Source organism: Rhinoraja longicauda, chromosome 12 (genome assembly GCF_053455715.1).
Source record: "Rhinoraja longicauda isolate Sanriku21f chromosome 12, sRhiLon1.1, whole genome shotgun sequence".
Taxonomy (NCBI): Eukaryota; Metazoa; Chordata; class Chondrichthyes; order Rajiformes; family Arhynchobatidae; genus Rhinoraja; species Rhinoraja longicauda.
In genome coordinates, this window is record NC_135964.1 from 8,142,333 (window position 1) to 8,158,541 (window position 16,209).

Sequence of the window (16,209 nt, forward strand, 5' to 3'; positions counted from 1 at the left end):
CTCATGTGTTCAGGCGAGCTGAGTTGAGTCAAGTTTACGGTCACAAGAACAGGTACAGTGAGTTACAGGTACAATGAAAATGTTGCTTGCAGCAGCAAAACGGACAGTTAGACTCAGACAACACACAAAAACAGAAATTACTCAGAAATCTTACATAACAGTGAAAAGCAAAATGTGCAAAAAAGACAAGATGTTGGTGCTAAACTAAATTTTCATAGTCATAGAGCCGTAGAGTCTTACAGTGTGGAAATAGGTCCTTCGGCCCAACTTGCCCACACTGGCCAACATGTCCCATTGACACTAGTCCTACTAGGCTTGCATTTGGCCCACCCATCCTATCCATGTACCTGTCTAAATGTTTCTTAAATGTTGTGATATTACCTGCCTCATCTACCTCCTCCAGCAGCTCATTCTCAACACCCACCACCCTTTGTGTGAAAAGGTTATCCCTCAGGTTCCTATTAAATCTTTCCCCCCTCTCCTTAAACCTATGTCCTCTTGTTCTCAATCCCCTTCCTCTGGGCAAGATCTAATCTCTCATGATTTTATACCTCATGAATACATAGAAACAGAAACATAGAAAATAGGTGCAGGAGTAGCCAATCGGCCCTTTGAGCCGGCACCGCCATTCAATATGATCATGGCTGATCACCCAGAATCAGTACCCTGTTCCTGCTTTTTCCCCATACATTCCTTGATTCCTTTATTCCTAAGAGCTAAATCTAACTCTCTCTTGAAAACATGCAATTAATTGGCCTTCACTGCCTTCTGTGGCAGAGAATTCCACAGATTCACAACTCTCTGGGTGAAAAAGTTTTTCCTCATCTCAGTCCTAAATGGCCTACTCCTTATTCTTAAGCTGTGACCCCTGGTTCTGGACTCCCCCAATATCGGGAACATTTTTCCTGCATCTAGCCTGTCAAATCCTATAAGTATTTTATATGTTTCCATAAGATCCCGTCTCATCCTTCTAAATTCCAGTGAATATAAGCCCAGTCGATCCATTCTTTCATCATATGTCAGTCCTGCCATCCCAGGAATTAACCTGGTGAACCTATGCTGCACTCCCTCAATAGCAATAATATCCTTCCTCAAATTAAGAGACCAAAACTGCACACAATACTCCAGGTGCGGTCTCACCAGGGCCCTGTACAACTGCAGAAGGATCTCCTTGCTTCTGAACTCAAATCCTCTCGCAATGAAGGCCAACATGCCATTTGCTTTCTTCACTGCCCGCTGCACCTGCATGCTTACTTTCAGTGACTGATGTACAAGCACACCCAGGTCCCATTGCACCTCCCCTTTTCCTAATCTGACACCATTCAGATAATAATTTCCCTTCCTGTTCTTGCCACCAAAGTGGATAACCTCACATTTATCCACATTATACTGCATCTGTCATGCATCTGCCCACTCACCCATCCTATCCAAGTCACCCTGCAGCCTCATAGCATCCTCCTCACAGCTCACACTGCCACCCAGCTTTGTGTCATCCGCAAACTTGGAGATGTTACATTTAATTCCCTCGTCTAAATCGTTAATATATATTGTAAATAGCTGGGGTCCCAGCACTGAGCCTTGAGGCACCCCACTGGTCACTGCCTGCCATTCTACTTGTTACATCCTCAAAAAATTCCAGAAGTTTAGTCAAGCATGATTTTCCCTTCATAAATCCATGCTGACTTTGACCGATCCTGTCACTGCTTTCCAAATGCGCTGCTATAACATCTATAATAATGGACTCAAGCATCTTCCCCACTCCCGATGTAAGGCAAACTGGTCTATAATTCTCTGTTTTCTCTCTCCCTCCTTTCTAAAAAAGTGGAGTTACATCAGCTACCCTCCAGTCCACAGGAACTGATCCAGAGTCTATAGAACATTGGAAAGTGATCACTAATGCATCCACGATTTCCATGGCCACCTCCTTGGGTACTCTGGGATGCTGACTATCAGGCCCTGGGGATTTATCTGCCTTCAGTCCCAACAGTTTACCTAACACCATTTCCTGGCTAATGTGGATTCCCTTCAGTTCCTCCCTCCCAATGGATCCTCGGTCCCCTAGTATTTCTGGATATGATATAAGATAAGCATTAAATTCAAATTCTTGGGTGTTTATATCTCAGATGACCTGTCCTGAGCCCAGCAGGTAGATGTGATCATGAAGAAGGCATGATGGCACCTCGATTTTATAATCGGCACTGTAAGATCAACAAAGTCTGTCCCTGTACTCCTAGATCCCTCTGCTCTACAACACTCCCCAGAGCCCACCATTCACTGGAGAGGTCCTGCCCATGATAGTACTCCCAAACTGTAACAGCTCACATTTTGTTGTGTTAAATTCCATCAACCATTCCTCAGCCCACCTGCCCAACCGATCATGATCTTGCTGCCATTTTTGACAACCATCATCACTATCTACAATACCACCCGCTTTAGTTTCATCTGCAAACCTGCTCATCATGCCATGTACGATCTCATTCAAATCATTGATATAGATGACAAATAGTAATGGGCCCAGCACTGAAAAGCAACGTTCCATCATCACCCGCTGCTTCCTTCCATCAAGCCAATTTTCTATCCATTCAGCTATCTCTCCTTGAATGCCATGGGATCTAACCTTCCAGAGCAGTCTATCTTGCTGAACCTTGATGAATGCCTTGCGGAGATCAAAGGAGATGCAATAGGTGATCCACAGTCCCTGGCTGAAATAGGAATAGTGTTGGGCAGGTCAGTTCACAAATCTGATGAGTGGAGGAAAAGAGCGCCTCATAAACCTGGTGATGTGAAGCTGGTCTCTGCTCGATGTTGCGGTGAGGAGAGGGCATGGCCCAGAGGGTGGGGATCCATGGTGATAGATGCTGCTCGAGGTGCTGCCTCTCATAGATGCTTTCAGTGCTGTGGAGAGCTGTGCCCATGATGGACTGGGCTAAGTCCACCATTCTCTGCAGCCTCTTGCATTCCTGTGCGTCGGAATGCAACCAGTCAGGGTACCTTCTGTAGTACATCTGTAGGCATTTGGTAGAGTGTCAGTGACATGCCAAATCTCTTTCAACTTCAGAATAAAATCGAGGTGCCATCATGCCTTCTTCATGATCACATCTATGTGCTGGGCTCAGGACAGGTCTTCCGAAATATTAACACCCAGGAATTTGAATTTAATGTTACAATTTAATGTTGTTTGTTTGGTTTTTATGTGTATGTATATGAGCATATATATATATGTATATGTGTGTGTGTGTGTGTGTGCGTGCGTATATATATAACGTCACCCATTCCTTCTCTCCTGAGATGCTGCCTGACCTGCTGAGTTACTCCAGCATTTTGTGAATAAATACCTTCGATTTGTACCAGCATCTGCAGTTATTTTCCTACACTATATATATATATATATATATGTATACACACATATACACACACACACACACACACACACACACACACACACATATATATATATAGATATATAGATATATATCTATATATATATATATGTGTGTGTGTGTGTGTGTGTGTATATATATGTATATATGTATATGTGAGTATGTGTATTTTTACACACACTGAACGTTTTCTCTCTCGTTTATTATATTGTTTACAGTGTACTATGTTTACATATTCTGTTGTGCTGCTGCAAGTAAGAATGTCATTGTTCGTTCTGGGACATATGACCATAAAACACTCTTGACTCTCTTGACAAGTTTTCTTTCAGGGAGGAGTTAAATTCAACAATTATGGTTGCCTATGATTACAGTTATTAATTAATTGTATTTTTGATAATCATGTATTATTTATGTGCCATTGCATTTGCAGTCTTGTTAAGCTAAGCAAGTAAAATGTCATTGTTTTGTTGTAGTTACATATGAGAATTATAGACCCTTGATCCTGGGTAATCTGCCTCGGGCTGCCCTTCCTCTCCATTGCCCTGAATTTCCCAATCATTCAAACATGCATCTGCCTCCTGTTTAAAAGCCTCCAATGATTTGGACTCCGCAATTCCTGGAGGTCAAGAATTCCAGGGACTCCCCGCCCTCTGTAAGGTCACAGTCACGATAGAAAGGGGAAGAACATGAAGAGTAACATAAGGAAAAATAGTTCACGTCGCGCGTGGTTGGAATGTGGAACGCAAGGCTTGCCGACATGGAGGATGGTTCAATTGTTGCCTTCAAGAGGGAACTGGATAAATGTAGGTGGGTTGGGAGAAAGGGTTAGTGGGATGCAACAGGAGAATTGCTCTGGTATGGAGTCAGCATGAAAGACGTACAGGTATGTAGGTAAATTGGCTGGGTAAATGTAAAAATTGTCCCTAGTGTGTAGGATAGTGTTAATAGTGTTAGTGTGCGGGGATCGCTGGGCGGCGCGGACTTGGTGGGCCGAAAAGGCCTGTTTCCGCGCTGTATATATATGATATGATATGATATGATAAGGCAAGAGACCAAAGAGCCTTCTCCCTTACTGTATTCATTCCAAGATTCTACGAGTCTCAGAAATGCAACAAAAATTTCATCTCTGAATTTTTTTTTGTGTGTGTTGACAGGATGTGATCCTGACACTTCAGGAGAAACTTTCCATCAAATGCATCGAACATTTTTCTCTGATGCTGGAACAGCGCATTGAAGGGGAACCAACCAAACTTCTTTTGCTTCACGATCAGGAGACCCTCACTCAGGTAATTGCCCTTGATGGTGCCTGAGGAATGGTGCTCTTGAAAGGTATCATTTTATACTCCAAAACTATATGTCATGGCATGAGGTGTCACTAACTATCACGTCACATGCAGCTGAATGGGTCCATGGTTCCAGCATCGATCAACAGGATGGAATATCTCAGTGGGACAATTGCAGTTTAAACATCTTAGTCCATTAAAAAATATAATTTGCTTTGTGCACCTTCACTGAGCGTAGACTCCAATTTCTGGAAACCCCTGCATTAACAGTATGCTTTCCTGGTAGATGTCCCAGCCCAGAGCTTCATCAGATCTCAAAGAGGCCTCTGCTGCAAACCAGAATCTTACCTTTCGACCACAAACCAGTCCATGCAATGACTTAGACACAAAAAGCTGTAATATCTCAGCGGGTCAGGCAGCATCTCCGGAGAGAAGGATGTTTCGGGTCGAGACCCTTCAGCACCTCTGATGAAATGTCTTGACCCGAAACGTCACCTATTCCTTCTCTCCGGAGATGCTGCCTGTCCCGCTGAGTTACTCCAGGTTTTTGTGTCTACCTTCGATGTAAACCAGCATCTGCAGTTCCTTCCTGCACGTGACGTGGCTTGTTTGGTGCTACATCTTTGTGCACTGTGGAATCCAGTTTCCAAAAATAATAAATCGGTAAGGATATCGAGTGGCTTAATACTTGGACCAAAAAGTTATGAGTTCCATTTCAGTTGCTCCACGTTTTTGAAGTTAACACTCAGTAAAGCCCAGGCAGGTGCAGTGACACGCGATGCACATCCTAATGTCATCCCCCAGATTTGTGGTTGGGAACGCATGACCAGCCTGTTCCCTGAACAGCATTGGAAGTAGACATTGCAATGCCTCTGTAATGCCTGGTGTGTGTAACGTCGTATGGATCAGTCTCCTTGTGCAGGTATCACAAAATGCTGGAGTAACTCAGCGGGTCAGGCAGCATCTCAGGAGAGAAGGAATGGGCGACGTTTCGGGTCGAGACCCTTCTTCAGACTGAAGAAGGTTCTCGACCCGAAACGTCACCCATTCCTTCTCTCCTGAGATGCTGCCTGACCCGCTGAGTTACTCCAGCATTTTGTGATACCTTCGGTTTGTACTGGATTCCACAGTGCAAAGTCCACACATCTTGAGTCTCCTTGTGCAAGTGCTCTCTCCTCAGGATCCCTTGTCATCCATCCCCACTACTTGCAAACCTCACTAGACTAATGCTCCATTCACTGGTATACCAGGCTCACATAGTGCCTTCCCCTCTGTCACCAGACACTGACCTCAGTCCTCCAGCTAGCCACAGACCCATCAACACCCCACGATTGCAGATGTGACTGATCAACATGTCTCTGCAGGGAGCCTCAAAATTGTCGGCAGCGCAGGAACTGAATGAGTCTGTTCTCAACCTCAGTACGTAGAACCTAGATCACAGAACTGTACAGCACGATGTTTGTGCCAAGCACGATTCCAAGACCATCACTTATATACCTAAGATGGACGCAAAATGCTGGAGTAACTCAGTGGGCCAGGCAGCATCTCTGGATAGAAGGAATGGGTGATGTCACAAAACGTCCCCCAGGAGTAGGCCATTCGGCCCTTCGAGCCAGCACCACCATTCAATGTGATCATGGCTGATCCTCCTAGATAATCTAGATACTTCCAATTCTGGCCTGAATATTTTTAGGTTCAGGTACTCCACTATTGGTGACAATATTTGAGTCGCAAATCCACAAGCTCTAGAATTCTCCCTCCAAACCTTCCCTCCTCTCAAGACTTTTTTCTTCCTTTAAGATGCTCCGAACATCCAGCTCTTTGCAGAAACTTTTTTTGTCATCTGCTCTGCTAACCCCCCACGACTTATTATCAAATTTAGTTTGACGACGTTCCTGCGAAATCCCCCGAGGCATTTTATGATATTAAAGGTTTTGTACAAATACAAGTCGTTACTGTGGATCTCAAACAAACTTTAGTAAAACTATCCACGAACAGCATGAAGGTTAAATGCAAGCTTTCCCTGATCAATTATTGATCAGCCAAAGCTCGTGAGCTGCTTATAAAGGATTATTCTAAGTGCAAGGATTTCATTGCTGGTGTGATCTGAATTGCTTTTAAAGTGGGGATGGTACCTCGACAGTATTGTTCAGGAATAACAACCAGTAACACAGTGAGTTCAGTAGCTGATTTCTTTCACTGTGCTTCAAATTGCATCGCATTCTCACCCTGTAGCTAGATCAAAGAATCGATCAGTTGTCTTCATAGATCTTGGCTGTGTTGGATGTGGCTTGCAGAATGACAATACTGGTTCCATAATAGGGCAATAGAGAATGTTTTTCATATGAAAACCCACAATGCACAAGAACAATTGGGAGACTAGGTAAGCACTATATAAATGTGCACATATGTAAACCATAGGTTTAATGTTGCTCATGTTCCCATTGGTTATTTATAGGGGACATGATTAAGTTGAGAATGTTTTCTCCTTTAGTTTAGTTTAGTTTAGAGATACAGCGCAGAAACAGGCCCTTCAGCCCACCGAATCCACGCCCACCAGCGGTCCCTGCACGCTAACTCTACCCGACACACACTCGGGATAATTTATAATTATACCAAGCCAATTAGCCTACAAACCTGTATGTCTTTGGAGTGTGAGAGGAAACCGGATCGCCCGGAGAAAACCCACGCAGGTCACGGGGGGAACGTACAAACTCCGTACAGGTCAGGGTCGAACCTGGGTCTCTGGCGCTGTAAGGCAGCAACTCTACCACTGCACCACCATGCCTGCCTTCTCCTGTTGAAAAATATCTGTATCAAGTGTCCAAACGTTAGATTCAGTGATGAACATAATTACAATCGATCCACCTGGTTTAATGTGAGCAGCTACATTAAATATGTTCCTCAGGGCAAGCTCTCACTTCCAGCCAAGGTACCAAGCCATGAACTTTATAACTGATACAGGTAATGAGGTAATTGGGCTTTATGCTTCCGAAACCTTCAGCCCAGGCTCCTCATCCCTGACAGATGGACTGCTTGTTGTTATTATTGGAGACTCTGCCCAGTCGCCTTTCATCTGATATTACTCTGCTTTAGGTAACGCAGAGACCAGGCTCCCACAAGATGAAGTGTCTTTTCCGAATCAGCTTCGTTCCAAAGGACCCCATCGATCTCCTACGGAGAGATGCGATTGCTTTTGAATATTTGTATGTTCAGGTAAGTGTGTGCAATGCAGTCTATTCTAAACCACTCATTTCTAATGCATTACATGCATTTCATCTCCTGTGTTAATAGACAATAGACAATAGGTGCAGGAGGAGGCCATTCGGCCCTTCGAGCCAGCACCGCTTCCATCAGTGGCTTCATCCAGGGTATAATGTAAACATTTTTTGTTTCAAATGGATGATTAAGGTTTCAGAACAGAGCTGTAAGAAAGAAAGAAAACTTAAAGTCATTCATTATATATTTTCATGTCAAATTTAAAAAAACACTTTGCAGCAATTCTCTCTCCCCCTCCCCAACCAAGATGGAACAAAGATGTTCCCCTAAGCCTTGCGTTTCACCCCATCAGCCTCCATATCCAACACATCTTTCAAATGCTGCAAAGTGACGAGCCAGCAAACTATTGGAAACAAGCTTGTTTTAAGGGTTTTTTCCATACCAGTCACCTGCTATTGACAATATGAATGGATTGACTTTTGTTCATGGAACTACACTTTACAATTTACAACAAGGCTTGTCACTGTAACATTGCTTTAAATGTCTGTCACTGAAACGCTCCACCCTTGCTCGATCTCTCTGTCTCCATCACAGGCATCTACTGCAATCCTACTGACCCCCACAGTTACCTTGACTACATACAGAGAGTGGTGAATCTGTGGAATTCTCTGCCACAGAAGGTAGTTGAGGCCAGTTCATTGGCAATATTTAAGAGGGAGTTAGATGTGGCCCTTGTGGCTAAAGGGATCAGGGGGTATGGAGAGAAGGCAGGTACGGGATACTGAGTTGGATGATCAGCCATGATCATATTGAATGGCGGTGCAGGCTCGAAGGGCCGAATGCCCTACTCCTGCACCTATTTTCTATGTTTCTATGTTTCTACCTCCTTGCTCTTAATTCCTCCGTCCCCACTGTATCCACTCCCAAGATATCCTAGGAAAAAACTGTAGATGCTGGTTTAAATCATAGAAACATAGAAACATAGGTGCAGGAGGAGGCCATTTGGCCCTACGTGCCAGCACCGCCATTCATTATGTTCATGGCTGATCATCTACAATCAGTAACCTGTGCCTGCCTTCTGCCCATATCCCTTGATTCCACTAGCCCCTAGAGCTCTATTTAACTCTCTTTTAAATTCATCCAGTGAATTGGCCTGTGGCAGAGAATTCCACAAATTCACAACTCTCTAGGTGAAAAAGTTTCTTCTCACCTCAGTTTTAAATGGTCTCCCCTTTATTCTTAGACTGTGTCCCCTGGTTCTGGACTCCCCCAACATTGGGAACATTTTTCCTGCATCTAGGCTGTCTAGTCCTTTTATGATTTTATACGTCTCATAAATCGAAGGTAGACACAAAATGCTGGAGTAACTCAGCGGGTCAGGCAGCGTCAGATGCTGCCTGACCCGCTGAGTTACTCCAGCATTTGTGTCTACCCAAGATATCCTATTTCTTCAGCAAACATGGCTTCCCCCTGCTGCAGTGGATGGAACCATCACCCTTGCCTCCTCTGTGCCCTGCCATTCTGCTCTCGCTCCCGTCTCTCTCCGGACTAAATAAGGCTCGAGTTCCACTGATCCTCACCTTGCCAGCCCCTATATGCAATGCTTCATTCTCTGACATTTCCACCACTTCCAACGTGATCCCACCAGCGGTCGCATCTTCCCAAGCCCAACCCTTTTAACTTTCTGCAGAGCCCGCTCCATCTGCAACTCCTTGATCCGCTCATCCCATCCCACCCAACCTCTCCCCTCCTCAGGCACTTTCCCCTGCAACAGCAGGAGATGTAACACCTACCCCTCCACCTCCTCTCTCGCGTCCATCCAGAGAACCCCAGTTACCCTTCCAGGTGAGACAGAGGTGAGACGTGCCTCCATTCCAACCTTGTCCGCTGCATTTGGTGCTTCCAACGTGGCTCATTTTACATCAGCAACACCAAGCATAAACCGTGACCATTTCGACAAGCACTTATGTTGTGTCCACCAAGGCCTGCCGAAGCTCCCAGTTGCTAACTCCCATTCCCATTCCCGAAACGCCACCCATTCCTTCTCTCCAGAGATGCTACCTGTCCCGCTGCAGCACTTTGGTCAACATGGGTTGTTTTTAAATGTGCTATACAAATAAAATTGACTTGACTTGACTTGACTTGACAATAGGTGCAGGAGGAGGCCATTCAGCCCTTCAAGCCAGCACCGCCATTCAATGTGATCATGGCTGATCATTCTCAATCAGTACCCCGTTCCTGCCTTCTCCCCATACCCCCTGACTCCGCTATCCTTAAGAGCTCTATCCAGCTCTCTCTTGAATGCATTCAGAGAATTGGTCTCCACTGCCTTCTGAGGCAGTGAATTCCACAGATTCACAACTCTCTGACTGAAAAAGTTTTTCCTCATCTCAGTTCTAAATGGCCTACCCCTTATTCTTAAACTGTGGCCCCTGGTTCTGGACTCCCCCAACATTGGGAACATGTTTCCTGCCTCTAACGTGTCCAACCCCTTAACTCCAGCATTTTGTGTTTTATCTCCCATACTAACCTTCCTGTCGTAGCCTCCTCCATTGTCAGAGAGAGAACACGTTCAAACTGGCCGAACAGCACCTCATATCCACTTGGTTAGCCTACAACCTAATGTATAATGATTACATTCTCCAATTACATGTAATACCCCACAAACCTCAACCACCTCCTCTTTCCCCTGTGTCCACCCCCGCACCCCATCCACACACAATTACGTCACCGCCTCCCATCACACTGGTCACCAAAGATACTAGAGGAGCAAGATGAACCACTCCGTCGAAATCGCCTATACTGAAGTGTAGTACGCAAAGGAGCGGAACGGCCGCCATTTTAGTAAGCAAAACCCGCCGTCCGCTATGCCTCTCGCAGTGTAATCAGTGTTTTTGGGGAACAGTATGTGTGATGATACCATAAAAATGCAGAATATATCTCATCTATCAACTCACAGATTTTTGTTATTTTTCTTTTAAAATGTTTCTGCAGGTTTCTGCCTACTAAAATGGCGCCGTGACTTACTACGGTTTTTAGGGTCCATCTTGCTCTGCTCTATTATCTTTGCTGGTCACTATCCTCCTTACCCACCTCCCTAGCCTCATCTTAATCCATGAGTTCCATATTTATCTTTCCTCTTTCCCCTCGCACCGACTAATTCAACACATATCCCTCCCTTTGGATTTACATTTTGAGCCACCTTTCCTGACACCCTCTTGACCCTTCCAGCCTTTGCCACTTACTCCACTCATCTGCCATCACCCGCCGCTCACCTGTATCCACCTATCACTTGATTGGCTGGCTTTGTCCCATCCCCACCACTCTTTTGTAGATTTCTCCACTTACTCCATGAGTCTGAAGAATGGTACCCATCGGAAATGTTATTTGGCCATTCCCTCCACAGATGCTGCCTGGTCCTTTCAGTTCTTCCAGCTCACTTGTCTTTGTCTTCTTTTATAGTAGAACGCTATTTCCATTAGGAAGCAATGAAAACCTACATTTAAAGTAACGGGTGCTGGAATGCCATTCTAACCTATTATACAATCATCCTCTAATGTCTTCAAATGTAATTTCTGGGCCAATGCATACCTTATTTACGCATATCAGAAGTGAACCTCTGGCTCACCTGAAAGGACTGTCGGGGTCCCTGAACAGAGTCAAGGGGGGAGGTGTAGGGACAGGTGTTGCACCTCCTGCGGTTGCAGGGGAAGGTACCTGGCGAGGGGGTGGTTTGGGTGGGCAGGGCCGAGCTGATGGTTAGTTACACGTCTCGCTCTGCTCTTTCTCTGCCAGAGTTGCAATGACGTGGTGCAGGAGCGCTTTGGGCCTGAGCTGAAGTACGACGTGGCTCTCCGACTCGCTGCTCTGCAGATGTACATCTTGACTGTCAGCACCAAGCAATCCCAGAAGGTCTCCCTGAAATACATTGAGTAAGTAGTGAAAGTGCTGTTGACACTGATCCAAACATTGGTTTGCAACATTCTGACAATCTTCTCCTTTCATGTGCATCATTCAAATGTGACATCACTGTCACCGTCCGTCCTGAAGAGGGCGCAAGCTTCCGGCGACAATCAGTGGGAGCCGTCACTTGTACAGTAGACGACGGTGGTAGCAGAATTAGCTCAGGACACTTCCAGTTTCCAGCCCCGCGACGTGAACACTTCTGCTATGGGGCCATTCTGATAATGAGCTTGGAACATCAGCCAGTGGGAATGATTAGAAGTAACTAATGATGGGTAACTTAAAGTGTCAATTCATTGCCTGTGTCTTATAATCCATGTCAAGGAACTGGTCTTATACTTTTTATTGACCATTTCCCCCTTCTGTTTAGACCACTTCACCTCTGCTTTCAACCTTATCGATCATCAGCCCCGCACAGCCCGGTTTTATCTTCTCCCCAAAGTCCATAAACACAACTGCACTGGCAGACTCTTTGTTTCTGCCTGCTCCTGACCCACTGAAATAATTTCCATGTACCTCGACTTCATCCTATCCCCCTGGTCTAGTCCCACACGACCCATGTCCAAGGCACCTCACACACCCTTCGCCTCTTCAATGACTTCCGTTTTCCAAGCCACCACTCCCCTCATCTTCACTATGGACGCTCAGTCACACTTCATTCATCCTCCAGGAAAGCCTTAAAACCCTCTGTTTCTTCCTCAACCTCAGAACCAGCCAATTTCCCCAGATTGAGGAGTTGAGTATAGGAGTAAAGAGGTCCTTCTGCAGTTGTACAGGGCCCTGGTGATACCACAGCTGGCGTATTGTGTACAGTTTTGGTATCCCAATTTGAGGAAGGACATCCTTGCTATTGAGTGAGTGCAGCGTAGGTTCAAGAGGTTAATCCCCGGGAAGGCAGGACTGCCATATGAGGACAGATTGGAAAGACTGGGCTTGTATTTACTGGAATTTAGAAGGACGAGAGGGGATCTTATAGAAACGTATAAAATTATAAAAGGACTGGATGAGCTAGATGCAGGAAAAATGTTCCCAATGTTGGGTGAGTCCCGAACCAGGGGCCACTGTCTTAAGAATAAATGGGAGGCCATTTAAAACTGACATGAGAGTTGTGAATCTGTGGAATTCTCTGCCACAGAAGGTAGTGGAGGCCAATTCACTGGATGAATTTAAAAGAGAGTTAGATAGAGCTCTAGGGGGCTAGTGGGATCAAGGGATATGGGGAGAAGACAGGCACGGGTTACTGATTGTGGATGATCAGCCATGATCACAATGAATGGCGGTGCTGGCTCGAAGGGCCAAATGGCCCTCTCCTGCACCTATTTTCTATATTTCTACGTTTCCCTCCATGAACACTCCTCAGCCTAGCGAAGCTGGTCCTCATTCTCAACAACTTCTCATTCAACTCCTCACACTTCTTCCAAATCAGGCATAGCTGTGGCCACTCGTATGGGCCCTAACTATGCCTGCTCCTTTGTAGGGTACGTCGAACGATCCCTGATCCAGACGTACACTGGTCCTGTCCCCAAACTCTATCTCTGCTATCTTTGGTGTGAAGCAGCATCTGCAGTTCCTTCCACAACAACGCATTTAACCTAATATTGCCTCTGATAGTTGACCAAGATTTTCACAGCATCCTGATTTAGAAGTATATATTCCGGCAATCTGTGTTGATAAAATGGAAGCAATTATATCTTGAAGTTCTCATCATTTACTCGGCTCAAAGAAAATATATTCAGTTAGTTAGGTCTGAAGAAGGGTCTGGAACCGAAACATCACCCATTCCTTCCCTCCAGAGATTTAGATTTAGATTTAGAGATACGGCGTGGAAACAGGCCCTTCGGCCCACCAAGTCCGTGCTGCTCAGCCACATTAACACTATCCTACACACACTGGGGACAATTTTTACATTTTTACCCAGTCAATGAACCTACATACCTGTACCTCTTTGGAGTGTGGGAGGAAACCGAAGATCTCGGAGAAAACCCATGCTGCCTGACCCGCTGAGTTCCTCCAGCTTTTTGTATCTACCTTCGGTGTAAACCGGCATCTGCAGTACGTCCTTGCACACATGCATTCAATGTTGTGCCCCTTTCTGTCACCATAGTTCTACTGCATTAAGCTTCTTTGGTAATGCAGAATGAGTGCACAACACATGCATCGATGAACATGCACAGGAAATAGAAGAAGGAATAGGCTGTTCAGCCCCTTGAGCTTGACCCACCATTTCAAGAATCAAGATCAATTTATTAGACAATAGACAATAGGCAATAGGTGCAGGAGGAGGCCATTCGACCCTTCGAGCCAGCACCGCCATTCAATGTGATCATAGCTGATCATTCTCAATCAGTACCCCGTTCCTGCCTTATCCCCATACCCCCTGACTCCGCTATCCTTAAGAGCTCTATCTAACTCTCTCTTGAATGCATTCAGAGACTTGGCCTCCACTGCCTTCTGAGACAGTGAATTCCACAGATTCACAACTCTCTGACTGAAAAAGTTTTTCCTCATCTCCGTTCTAAATGGCCTACCCCTTATTCTTAAACTGTGGCCCCTGGTTCTGGACTCCCCCAACATTGGGAACATGTTTCCTGCCTCTAACGTGTCCGACCTCTTAATAATCTTATATGTTTCGATAAGATCCCCAATTAAGGTACAGTGAAATTTGAGTGACCATTCTGAAGACCAATTTCAGTTTCCACAAGGTCCTTTTACCTTCCTCAGCACCTCTTTTGCCCTAATCTCATATCCCTTGATTCTCTTGAAGTCCACAAATTTCTGTGTGGAACACCATCAATGACTGAGATTCAATAGCTGTTTTGGGTACAAAATACCAAAAGATTCACCATTCTTTGAGTGAAGAAAATGTCCTCACGTTAAATCTAAGCAGCCTAAGTTTGTACTAGGACTGGCACCCAGTTCCACATTCCTCGCCCAGAGAAGTAACCTCTCTGGATCTGACGAGCCCTCTGTGTCTATTGTATCTCGGGGGGGGATAACACTGAGGTTGTCATAAAGTACATGGTAAATGTGTCTATGTGACCTTGGACAGTAACGATTTTGAACTAAAATCTGCTCTCAAAATTGTCACATCAGCGCTGGCAAAAATACAGTGAGATTATTGTTTAAGCTGATGTGGATGATTTGACATAGGATTTCCAAAGGGATATGACCTTTGTTGATTAGCGACAAAATCTTCATTAAAAGTCAGACACAAAATGGCCTGTCCCACTTAGGCGTTTTTTTAGGCGACTGCCGGCAACTGCAATTCTCGTAGCAATTCACCGAAAAAACGGCGACTGGACGCCACCCTACGACAATGTCTACGACGAGCTACAACAACCTACCACCTAGTTGACGTCAAGCTACGGCAAGCTACCGACAACCGGCGACCCAATCGTCACGACTTAGGGCGTCCACCTATGACCGCGCCTGCGATAACCTACGACCACACAGGTGGTAACCTACGACAACTGACATCAACCTACGTCCTCCCGCGACAAGCTACGACAAGCTCCGACCGTGTCGGCGACAACTGAAGACAATTCACGTCATTTTGGCCTCCGGTTTTGACGCCGGTACCTGCCGTAGGTCGTCGCCAATGGAATTCACCGAAGTCAGCACCGGTGACAACCTACGTCACCTATCGACAACCTGGCGACAACCTACGACAGCACCCACGCCAGGAGACATCAAGCTACGATCATTGGCCTCAAACCAACAGACGCCGAAGATCTTTAAACATTTCAAAATCCAGCGGCGACCAGAAAAATGCTACGACTCTTTGGAGACGACTCACGACCGTACAGGTGACTCCCCGGCGACCGTGTGGTGACAGCCTAGTCACCTGTAGTCGCCTAAAAATCGCCTAAATGGGACAGGAGTTTAACTCAGCGGGACGGGCAGCATCCCTGGAGAACATGGATTGGTGATGTTTCAGGTCGGCACCCTTCTTTAGTTTAGTTTTGTTTTGAGATACGGCATGGAAAGTGGCTCTTTGGACCACCGACTCCGCGCTGACCAGCGATCCCCATACACTGGCCCAACCCCCGCGGTCATAGGGAGAACGTACAAACTCCGCACACAGTGCATGGCAGGTAATAGGTGAATGCTGGCAAGAGTGGGTTTTGACAGGCAGATGGGAGGACAAAGACGAGTGATGAGTGAAAAGGTGTGAGACGAATGTATTGAAGGGTTGCGGATTAAGCCAAAGGAAGAAATATAGGGGGAGAAGGAGGGAGAATGGAAAAATAGATGTGAGTCTAGGGGTACAGAGGAGGGGGGGGGGGGAGGAGGAGAAGGGGGTGTGAGGGAGAAAGGGAGGAGGAGGGGGAATTGTTCGACGTTACGTAACATTAGAGAATGCA

At 45.7% G+C, this 16,209-nt stretch overlaps 1 protein-coding gene across 6 annotated transcripts in view; it reads left to right on the forward strand.

Moving 5' to 3' along the window:
- frmpd4 (FERM and PDZ domain containing 4) overlaps window positions 1-16,209 on the forward strand; it is a 583,956-nt gene that overhangs the window by 541,848 nt on the left and 25,899 nt on the right. For 5 of the 6 annotated variants that reach the window (XM_078408967.1, XM_078408973.1, XM_078408970.1 and 2 more), the window contains 3 exons: window positions 4,535-4,666; window positions 7,760-7,879; window positions 11,678-11,814. In XM_078408967.1, coding sequence (XP_078265093.1) covers window positions 4,535-4,666; window positions 7,760-7,879; window positions 11,678-11,814 — 389 coding nt within the window. The remainder of the gene's footprint in view (window positions 1-4,534; window positions 4,667-7,759; window positions 7,880-11,677; window positions 11,815-16,209) is intronic. The other variant, XM_078408968.1, reaches the window with a different exon arrangement.